Source organism: Poecilia mexicana, unplaced genomic scaffold (assembly GCF_051168715.1).
Source record: "Poecilia mexicana isolate PSO_F unplaced genomic scaffold, ASM5116871v1 scaffold_6, whole genome shotgun sequence".
NCBI classification, from domain to species: Eukaryota; Metazoa; Chordata; class Actinopteri; order Cyprinodontiformes; family Poeciliidae; genus Poecilia; species Poecilia mexicana.
In genome coordinates, this window is record NW_028263375.1 from 34,754,184 (window position 1) to 34,766,319 (window position 12,136).

At 37.7% G+C, this 12,136-nt stretch overlaps 1 protein-coding gene across 1 annotated transcript in view; it reads left to right on the top strand.

Annotated features, from left to right (window-relative positions):
- The window catches only part of LOC106911550 (peroxisomal succinyl-coenzyme A thioesterase-like), a 38,117-nt gene that overhangs the window by 24,415 nt on the left and 1,566 nt on the right, over positions 1-12,136 (top strand). Inside the window, exons 6-9 of the mRNA XM_088006685.1 lie at positions 6,633-6,752; positions 7,445-7,527; positions 7,676-7,769; positions 8,693-8,773. Coding sequence (XP_087862811.1) covers positions 6,633-6,752; positions 7,445-7,527; positions 7,676-7,769; positions 8,693-8,773 — 378 coding nt within the window. The remainder of the gene's footprint in view (positions 1-6,632; positions 6,753-7,444; positions 7,528-7,675; positions 7,770-8,692; positions 8,774-12,136) is intronic.

Genomic DNA, 12,136 nt, shown 5'->3' on the forward strand with positions numbered 1-12,136 from the left:
GGTGTGCAGATTAGGATTACCCCTAGCTAACGTTATTCTGATAGCTCTATTAATTAATGATTTCATCACCAAGCATAATATTGATGTTGTGTTTCTGACAGAAACATGGTTGAATGACAATAATGAACCAATCATACTAATTGAATCAGAGCCTCCTAACTACAATATTTAAAGTGAGAATAGAAAACATATAAAAGGGGGAGGCGTGGCTTCAATATTTAAGAATATCATAAACTGTAGTAAAATATCTTTTGAGTAATTTCACGTCTTTTGAGTATCTTGGAATTGAGGTAAAAGGCCACAAATGAACTTTGACACTAACTTTATACAAAACTCCAACACATTAATAATTGTCGGTGATTTCAACATTCATGTTGACAACCCCCAAGACCGAGGGGCAACAAAGCTGTTTAATATATTAGAGAGTTTTGGTTTAACACAACATGTCAAACAAGCAACACACACTCATGGACACACACTGGACCTGGTTATCAGTGAGGGTGTGAATATTTCCAATGTCTCTGTAACTGATGTCGCCTGTCGGATCACTTCCTGTTATCTTTGACAGTTTTTTATCCGTTAACAAACTTGCACAAAAAGCTACTATCACAAAACGTACTTTCACAGAAAACACAGCAGAAACATTTAATCAAATCTACTCTTCTTCCTCCCCTTTAAGCTATAATAACGTAGATAAGTTGGTAGATGATTTTCAGTGCAAACTTTCAGATATCATTGATCACATTGCCCCCATTAAAGTGAAGGTTGTGTCTGGTAGGAAGAAATCTCCATGGAGAAATGCACAAACAGTTCAATCTGCAAGACAACTCTACCGCAGGGCCGAACGGAAATGGCGTAAAACTCAACTTCACGTTTATTATGACATCTACAAAGAAAGACTATGTAACTATCACACACTTTATTATATTGGAACACTAAGACATGCAAGAGAAACTTTCTTTGCAGATGTCATAAACAAAACCATTAACAATGCTTGAGCTTTATTTTTACTGTTGACAGGCTCACAAATCCTCCTATGACGTTACCACCTGAATTTCAATCTAATGCCGCCTGCAACAAGTTTTCCAGTTTCTTTTCAGAGAAAATTCAAAAGATCAGAGGATTAATCTGCACATCCACTCCAAAGCCAGTACCAATGCTGTGTCCAAACAAAACAAATAAGAAAGTCCTGCCTGTCGTTGCTAATGATCTGATCCAAATATGACATGACATTTTACTGAATCGACTGGAGAGTTGGGTCGGACTCTCTGGTCCAGTGCTCAACTGGTTTGAATCTTACAGAAAGAACAGGGATTTCTTTGTTTCAATCGGAAACTTCTCATCAGAGAGGTCAAAGGTCACATGTGGGGTACCCCAAGGTTCAATCCTAGGACCCCTTCTTTTCAATATTTATATGCTCCCACTGGCTCAGGTTATAAGGGGAAATAAGATCAGCTACCATAACTACGCGGATGATACACAGCTCTACATCACGATGTCACCAGGTGACTCTGAACCCATCCAATCACTGTATAGATGCTTAGAACAGATAAATGTGTGGTTGTGCCAAAACTTTCTCCAGCTGAACAGAAATAAAACTGAAGTTATTATCTTTGGACCTAAAGAGGAGCGATCTAGAATCAATGCTCAGCTTCAGTTATTACAACTGAAAACCAGCAATCAGCCCGAAACCTGGGAGTAGTGATGGACTCTGACCTGAACCTTCAGAGCCACATAAAGACAGTCACAAAGTCGGCCTTCTATCACCTGAAGAACATCTCCAGGATTAGAGGACTGATGTCTCAGCAGGATCTAGAGAAACTCATCCATGCGTTTATCTTTAGCCGCATTGATTACTGCAACAGCGTCTTCACAGGTCTGACTAATAAATCAATCAAACAGCTGCAGCTGATCCAGAACGCTGCTGCTCGCGTTCTCACTAGAACCAGGAAGATAGAGCACATAACACCAGTTTTAAAGTCCCTACACTGGCTCCCTGTAGCTCAGAGAACAGACTTTAAAATACTGTTGTTAGTTTATAAATCACTGAACGGTTTAGCACCACAATACATTAAAGATCTGTTATTGCTGTACCAACCGTCTAGACCCCTCAGATCTACTGTTTCTGGTCTGCTCTCCATCCCCAGAACCAGAACCAAACGAGGAGAAGCAGCATTCAGTTTCTATGCACCACAAATCTGGAACAAACTTCCAGAAAACTGTAATAAAGCTGAAACACTGGGTGCCTTTAAATCTCAACTTAAAGCCCACCTGTTTAGAGTTGCGTATGGCTAAATTAGGATTAGAGTGTGGGTTTTGATGTCTTCGATGATTTTAATGTTTTTATCTTTACTTTCTATCTATTTATTAATTTCTTTTTATTTCTCTTTCTCACTGTTTACGTTTTAATGATGTAAAGACCCCCGGAAAACGTCCCAGTTAAACAACGTTTAACTAAAGTCCTATGGGGTTTAGAGTCCCAGTTGACGGCGTTTCAACTAACACGATAACGACAGAAACGTAAGTGAATTTTAAAATTGCTAAAGTTCTAGAGGTTGGAGTCCTTGTCAAACGGTGTTTTTCACTAAAATCCCAGAGGGTTAGAGTCCCAGTTAAACGACGTTTAACTGAAGTCCTAAAAGGGGTGCGGTTTTAATGTTTTTATCTTTTTTAAAATGTCTTTCTCTTTCTCACTGTTTATTCAATGTCACATGCTGTTTTTATTTTAATTATGTAAAGCACTTTGAAATGCCTTGCTGCTGAAATGTGCTATACAAATAAAATTGATTGATTGTTAGGTTTTTACGGGTCTTGGTGGCATGATGGGGCTTAAAGAACGTGATGTTGATGGAATCGCAGGATTGGGATCAATTTGTAACTGTTGATTGCTAAACAAAGTTTTGAGAGTATTGTAAAGTCTATAAAATCACTTACACCATTCTCACCAGTTACTTAGTGTGCTTAAGCTCACCAATTGGGTCACTACCATAGGGATGGGCGTGTATTGCATCATTTATCATGATTAATTTTTTATCACAATAAGATGTTGATTTATCGTAATTGTGATAAATTCCAACTAAGGATGCTTATAACCCCGTAAAAATATCCATATTGTAGGAATCATTATTGTAATTTTTTTTTTCAATAAACAAAAATTTGCCATAAAATTCAAAATATGATTAAATACAGGTACTGTGTGTGTTTTACTGAAACAAATCCCACTTCTTCTTAAAGAATATTACAAATAGAAATATTTTTAAGAGCAGCATTTGTGTTTGTGTGGCTAAGATTGCTGTGCTATGCAATCATAGCCATCCATTTATCTAAAGAGTAATACATAATTCTTATCACTTTTATTGTTATCAGAATAGTACTGAAAAATATCTTGGTAAAACGTTTTGTCCATATCACCCACGCCACCAAAGCCATTTAAGATAAGTGTCTACACACTGGAAGGGTCAATAAAATCAACCTCTGGCAATAGTTTATGGTCACGAGGTGATTGCGACACTTCAGGTACTCATTAACCTGCGACTCAAAGGTCACTCTGTTTATAGCAGTTTGCAATTCAATGGTGGAGCAGCTGCAGCTTGTAAACCCTCTTAGCCTTAAACATCTAAGTTATATTTTATGCTTGTGCAAAATTTTATTTGTAATGTCAGATATCAACTTCTGGTAACCTGATGCAAAATTTTGTAACTCAAAATCAGGAAAGCATGCATTTGTAACCAAATAGGTGGTCACGAGTCAGTGATTTTTTGTGCTGTTCCCAAATCCAGGTAAATACAGACTCTTGTGTCAGAAAAGGCATCTTATGTAAAACTTAAGATAAATCAAGTATGTGAATCATAAACGTAGAAGACAGATGAGTCACTGTGGCAACACCCAAAGGAAAAAGACAAAAGAGAAGAAGATGATTACTGTATATTGTAATGGCAATGTTGATACAGTCAGAGTTTCCCCCAGAGAGCTTACTAATTCCATTGGCCAGGGTGCTAGGGCTGTCCACCAGTGGTCCTTCATCCGTCCATCTGTCCATCCGGAACCCCCAATCTTGGAAAAGTCTAGAATTGTTGCACATTTTATTTACTTTCACTGCTCAATAGGAAGAAACACATTAACAAAAATCAGACCACAGTTTGTTCATTTCATTGTTCAGCTGAATCATGATAAACTGCATTGTTATACCTTAAATCAAAACTAGCAAAGCTGGCTTCATTGCTTTGATAGACTTAGCTTTTTTTGTCAAATATCTCAATTATATTTACATTAATAAGAAGAGTTTGAAACGGGCAGGAGGGGGACTGAGCGTTACCACAAGCCGACAGCTCGGTGGAAGCCGAGAGCAGAGGGGTGATATTGCAGAGACATAGAAATAGACAGATTTTATTGTCATTAAACTGTACATTTAAAAATGTACAAATTGAAAGAAATTTTGTTGCAAGGCTTCAATAATAATAATAAATATATAAATAAATAAATAAGTAATAATAAAAGGATCAATTTACCGTATTTTCCGCACTATAAGGCGCACCTTCAATGAATGGCCTATTTTAAAACTTTTTTCATATATAAGGCGTGTAGAATAGACACTACTGTAGAGGCTGGAGTTACTTTATGCATCCACTAGATGGAGCTGCACTAAAGTGAATGTCAACAAAACAGTCCGTTTCCGGCTGGCGAGGAGAGCCTTCCGCGACTGGGCCGGGGCGTGGCCCGACGATGGTCACCCTTCTCCGTTCGCGCACAGCATGTTGGTGGAGAACGTGGTGCTAAATGACCTGCAGACGACCTGATTATCAGGTCGGTAGGTAGATAGGTCAGTCAAACTTTATTAATAAACCAGCGTTCTGACAACTATCTCAGCATGCACTGTGCGCTTCTTCTTCTACGTGCGAAAATGAAGTCAGCGGCTGCTTACCGTAGTTGCTAGACCTGTTGTGGCTCAATATTGGTCCATATATAAGGCTCACCGGATTATAAGGCGCACTGTTGGCTTTTGAGGAATTTGACTAACTTTACAGACTCTTTTATTCATGGTTGTTTTCACGTTTATTGAACTGTTCATATTAGTCTCAATGTTTGCAGTTCTTTGAATGGAATTATTGATTTAAATAAACTTTTTCATGATATAATTTTTGACCAGAACCTGTACTGCTCCTTTAATTAGGATTTAACAGAACTGCAAAACAAATTTTAATTATATTTTTTTGTGTGTGCTTTTTTAAAGACTCTATAGTTGATGTTTATGTTAACTTCAGTTAAATAAATGCATATACTGAATACAACTTAAAAAATTGTAAAACTCCTGCTCTTTCCAAAACTCCACCTTCAGGAAGTCACCACAATTTGGCTCTGCTGCTAACCCTTTAGCAATGTTTTTACCATTGTTTCACTGAGAAATAGCTCCTATAATTAACTCATAAGATTTAGTTTCAGCAGCTGTTTGCCAATTGCTGGGAGCGCCCCACTGGAGCTGCAGGGGTGGACTTCTGTCTGAGGTAGAAGCTTGGAAACTATACCTTGAAGGCGGCGCTAGCTCCACCCAGGCGTTTTGCACAGCTGAATGGTTGCCATGGAAATTAAAGGACTTCTCAAACATGTATGAAAGAATCAAGGCAAAACACTCCAGGTGTTTTTAATGACAGCATAATATGCTGTAAAGCTCAAAAAAGTTGATTATTACATAATAGTGCCACTTTGTAGCCTCTACTACCAGGCGGTTTGCACCTCTGCTGACGGGATCTGGGCTGGAGGTGAGAGGCTGTGAGTAGAAGTTACTGCAGAGCCTCAACTGCTATAGGAAGACTTGGCCCATAGCACTTGGAGCTCACAAAATATCACAGACATTACCAAAAATACTGTACCAATAATTTGAGCTGCAGCATAAAGCCAAACATGCCACAATTAAGTAAATCAAAATGTCAAATCAAATGTATTCAGGAAGAGCATTGTGGTTTTTGTCCTGATCGTGGGACACTGGACCAGCTCTACACCCTCAGCAAGGTCCTGGAGTTCGCCCAACCAGTCTACACTGGTTGTATAGGCCGGTGTAGACCGGTTGGGCGGTCTACATGCATTTTGTGAACTTGGAGAAGGCATTTGACTGTGTCCCTCGGGGAACCCTGTGGGGGGTTCTCTGAGTATGGGGGAGTATGGGGTACCCGGCCCTTTAATACGGGCTGTCAGGTCCCTGTATGACCGGTGTCAGAGTCTGGTCCGCATTGCCAGCAGTAAGTCGGGCTCGTTTCCGGTGAGAGTTGGACTCCGCCCTTTGTCACCGATTCTGTTCGTTACTTTCATGGACAGAATTTCTAGATGCACCAAGGTGTGGAGTGGATCCCCTTTGGTGACCTTAGGATCGTATTTCTGCTTTCTGTCATGGTAACACAATAATCAAACTACCAAGATGATTAATTACATCTTTACAAAGTAAACTTCCTAATTAAATGCTAAATGTAAACTAATTTTTTTTTATTTTATCTCTGCTGAACCCATTAAATAAAATTTAATGCAATTTATTCAGAATTGTTATTCTGAATAAATTAATGCTAAAGTTTTAGATCTATTGTTTGTGTTACAATTCAACCATTGCACACTGGTGTGAACTGTAAGATGCTTTTCTCCTGCAGATGGCTTACAAATTCCTCCAGAAGCACCCTAAGGTCCTCGGCAGCAGAATCGCCATGTTGGGTCTCTCCCTGGGCACCACTGTCATCCTGAAAATAGCTGTGCATTCTCAAATTATGAAGGTTTGATTTAGATCCTGTACACATGGAGCTAAGTCAATTACATTTTCACTTAGATCCATGAAAATGCTGAAAATACAGAAAATGCTTTAGCAGGCATTCCAGGCAATTCGGTGGCACTGCCACGGAAATGCACAAAAAGCACCAAATGTTGAGATTTTTGTTATTGTGAGAGTGAGGCACTACATGATGATCTACACTACACACGATCATGCAAGCCGCATGATCACATAAAATGAGGTCATGCAGTCATGAAAACATACAATTTTTTAAATGTATGCACTCTGGAATACGGTTTTAAAACTAATCATTTCTGGACTCCCAAGATGGGAAACGGGTGTGAACACACAACCTAAAGGACAACAACTATTGGAGATACACCAAAAATTGTCTTTGTGTGGATGAGGTCTTAGATGATTTGATTGAATTTTGTACATCAGAGAAGAAAACGTCTCTGAAAACAATTGTTCAATTCATTTTCCTCCACAATAGTCTGTTTTCAACTCAATCCACAACAGCAAAGCTAAGATGTTTATGGAGTTTCTGTTTCCATGATTAAAAGTGAGACATTTTAAATACATGTGCGTTTTTTGTTCTGTCAGCTAGTAAAGAACAACAGTAGAGATTCTGGTTTCTATCCGTTTCTCATCTGATCAACATCTGTTTGTCTAAAAATGTGTGTATGTGTACTCCAGCTCAGGTGTGCTGTGTGTGTTAGTGGGAGTCATGTGCAGCCAATGGATGGATTCTTGAAGGAGATGCTGGATTACTTCAGAAAGTAAGTTCATAAGTTCCCAGTCAGTGGCTGAAATTCTGCATAAAGGCTTCAAATCACTGAACTGAGAAGAGAAAAATAAATCAGAAATATTTGTTTTCATCATAGTTATCACAACATGTCTATATGACAACCTTCTTTTTCAATAAAGAAACTCTGGGAATACTCACTTTACCAAAGATAACGAGGTGGTCTGGCGAGATCTCCTGTTGCCCATCCCCACTGACCTCTCCCTCAAAGTGGATGTGAGTAACTAAAGGCACAACATGTCTGTTCTTTCCCACATTCAGCTTTAAGTGTACTAATTATTTTAGTTCTAATTGGCAAATCTCTTTCTATAAGAATTTAACTAGAGATGCAACAATACATGTTTTTCACTTTCATTACAGGTTTAGTATCGACTGATATTGATCCGACACAGAAAAACATCGCTGAATTTACTTAAAACGTTTCTTTTTTCAAACACAGATAATGTACTGAATTACACATTTATGTGATAACTCTGCACCAGTACACCACGCTTAAATACAGCAGTAGATGCACAATCTTGTTCAAACATGTGGAAACAACACAACTTTAATTTGTTCAGTCAGTGCAACAAGGAGTATAACATCCAATATGAATAAATAGATATTGAAACTGACAAAAACATTAGGTTGACTACCTTGATTAAACATGTAAAAAATAAACTGCAACAAACCTTATTTCACATGGTTCAGAAAATGGAATTAGGAATTCTAAATATAATGTAATAATTCATGATGTTGCTCAGAGTACAAAGAACAGATGAATAGATCTAGATCAGGCACATCGTCACTATTGCCCAGTCTAGAATTTTTTTTCAATATTAGGACTATCTTGACATTTAACTTTTAGCTAACAAAATTTGAGTTGATGTGCACAAACATTAAACTAAAAATTCAAGCAATCTCTTCTCCATCCATTTGTATTACATTATGTGGACAGAGACCTCTTGTAAATTATGATTTGTAACCAGTGTTGATACGCAACTGCTGCACCCCTCCCCTCCAACTCCCTTCATGAGAGGTTACCACTTTTTTCAGTACAAAGCTTACTAGAAAAGAACTAAAGAACATGTGGCTAACTCCTGGAGGGCTTTTTCCAAAAACAAGAAATTAAATTAAAAATTCTGTTTGTTTTTGACCAGGTGGGAAAACTCCAGTGTCCCTTGATGCTGATTGTTGGTGAGGATGATCAGAACTGGTGTGCCCATGAGTCTGCAATGGATGTGAGTTTCCAAACATTAAAAAGTTCTTGACTGAATACAGTAAAGCACATGTATCAAACTCAAGAACCTAGAGCCAAATCTGGCACTCCATAATTTTATTTTATGTGGCCTTGTAGACTGTGGGAGAACAAATAGAGCCTTCAAGATAGCAGTTGTGTGCTTAAACATTATTTTATCAATCAAAACAGTTTTGTCTATATACTACCAAAGTACATCAATGTGAAAAGATGTTCAATATTACTTAATTTGAAATAATCAAATGCAGGGACAGTTATTCATATTTTCACAGTTTGTTGAAGTGTCATTTATTGCATTCTGAAAGCACAGCCCCTGTCAAATTTTGAAAAATTCCATCAGAGCCAAGAGACACAGCCAAGTCTGGGGATGATTGGAGGTATGGAGATGAGCAAGGCTGCGATCAGGACGACAGCAAACCTTCATCATTAGTCAGAGCAAAGCAGACCCATTTCACTGTGTCCCAGCTGCTGAGCTCATCATGCAAACTAATTCTCAGTGAAACGTTGGTAAAATCATTGTTAATGGCTTAACAAAAAAACATTACTATGGCCATGTGCTGAAGGTTGAGTGCCGGAAAGAGCAAGAGCTTCTTAAAGAGACAAAGGCCAATTTCAAGGCATCTAACAGCAAAGTCATGTTTAATTTAAATGACATTATTTATAACAACTGAAGGTGATTCAGTTGTTATAAAGAGTTGCCATTTTATAGCACAGTTATTATGCTATTAAATGGCATTATGTGCCTGGAACATACATCTGAGTTCACTGTCTGCAGCCTGATTACTGGCACTCCTGTTCTCAGTCAAGACATCACTTACTCTGGACCTGCCTGACGAACTGAAGGACACCAAAAGATCCTCAAAAGCTAGATATTATGCTGACCTTCAAAGAAATTCAGGAACAAATGAGAGAAAGTAACTGAGACCTATCAGTCCAGAAAGGATTACAAAGCCATTTTCTAGCTCAGGGACTCCAGTGAGCCACAGTGAGAGCCGTTATCCACACATGGTGGAAACATGGAACAATGGTGGAGATTCCCAGGAGTGGACAGCTGACCAACATCACACTGAGAAAGACAGCACAATGTCATCCAAGAACTGTAGGCCTCACTTCCCTCAAGTAAGGTCATGCCTGAGGGCACCATAAAAAAGAGACATGGAGCAAAAAGGACATGCATAGCAGAGTTCCAGGGTGAAAACCACAGCTGAGCAAAAAGAACATTAAGACTGTACTTTGTTTTTTCAGAACTCATCTTGATGATCCCCAACACTTTAGGAAAGCATTGTGTGGACTGATGAGAGAGAAGTTGAACTCTTTAGACAGTGTGTATTCTGTTACATCTGGTGTAAAAGTAAAAGTTGGTATGATGATTTCAGAAAAAATCATCATACCACCAGGAAAACAAGATGGTGGCAGTGTGATGGTCTGGGGCTGTTTTGCTGCTTCAGGACCTGGAAGCTAAATGAAACCATGACTTCTGCTGTTGACCAAAACATCCTGATGGAGAACGTCCACCCATCTGTTGGTGACCTCAACCTGAAACCAACTTAGGTTTTGGGATTACATATTATATTAGTAGTGTGATGACAGTATGCTACAGTTACACTTTTGGTTTACCATAATTGCTAATGAAGTACACTTTTTAGTTACTTATTGTCTTATTATTCTGCTTTGCCACTTTGCACATTACATGTTTCATACACACATCAGTACTGCAAACACATCAGGCTACCAGAACACAGAAGGATCCATTACAACACACTTTCCAGGTGAAACTAATTACATTGTGTAGTCAATATATTCACATTTTTCAAGAGTACATTGCCAATATACTATCAGAACTGTTCAAATTGTCAATATATTAAGAGTTTACAGACAACATATTTATGAAAATCAGCACAATGAAACAATAGGTACACTTTAGAGGACATGTGAAAAATGTTTCACCAAGGACAGAGTATCGTTTTGATACAATGTCACAGTATTCCATTATTACTGCAGACAAACTGACATTTCTCCTCCATGCAGTTATAACATGAAGCTGAATGATTGTTATAGTAATAATCATAAAAATCACAAACTGATAACTATTTCCGAAACCAACGTAAGTTTGTTTATATATGTACTGCACTGTTTATAGTTAAAGATAATTAGCATTTTAAGCAAACTTACCACTAGCTAGCACTTAACACGTTAGCTAGTGGAAACTAGCTAACGTGTTAGCCCTTCGGTTCCTTTCGTGACTCACATTTCATTTCCATCCGGTTGTTGTCCAGTTGTGTTGTCGTCTAACTAGGACTAGGACGTCACCAGCTTGAATTTACCAAAACTACTAACTATTATCAAGGCTCTCTCTATTTTTAAGGCAATATTATGTGAGTAATAATGGAGAATTTCAACAGCATCTGTTATCTTCACTGGATTCATGGTTGTTCTTTATATGGCTCTTTTCAAAAAACCTGAAAGGTGCAATACCGTCACCATCTGGTCTGGAATGTGAACTTGAGCTAATGCCGTTCACTAATAGATCTTACATCATACAAAAATGGGTTGGAAAAAACAGCTTCTGTGTTTTAGTTAAATAACTGGAAACAACAGATCATATTTGGAAAACCTGCAACATTATTATGCAACAAGTATTGTTTTTGTTGTAGAATCTACTAAACTGTCAATCTTTGATATTTTGAGGCATGAACACATTACTTTCTTTGTTAAATATTACATCAAGTTCCACTATAAGGATTATTATTTTTCTTTATTCTTTGCCATTTTAACAAAAATAGTAAAAGATTATTAAGGCACTTAAAAGGCAAACTTTGTTAGCCTAAAGTATACACTCTGATGTAATTTGAAACATACCAAAATTTCAGCATATTTAATAGTTTACTTTCCAACTAAAGTGTTAGATGACTTTTTATAAAAATTCTATGTTGAGCATATGTTTTAAAATATACACAAAACATTTTAAAAGCATATTGTTTTTTTTTGGCATACTTGAGTAAAGTATACTTAAAATGTACTTGCACAAATATAAGTATGTTTGAAATATATGAAAGTATTTTTTTCCACTAGGGCATGCATCCTTAGATTTTCACATTTCTTGTCTAATGCATTACCACGACAAAATCAAGATCAATTTGCTTATTTCATAACATTCTTCATAATCAGCAACCTTCTCTCCTGTGGTCTGTTTAAAAGGCTCAGATCAACACAGCCCTCCAGCTCTGTCAGCAGCAGAAACCCCTCAACAGCAGCTTTATACCCATCATAGACTACATTTCCTTTGCATTGCCCTCACATGACGACAATAATATAGTATGATCAGATTAAATATTATATTCTTGAT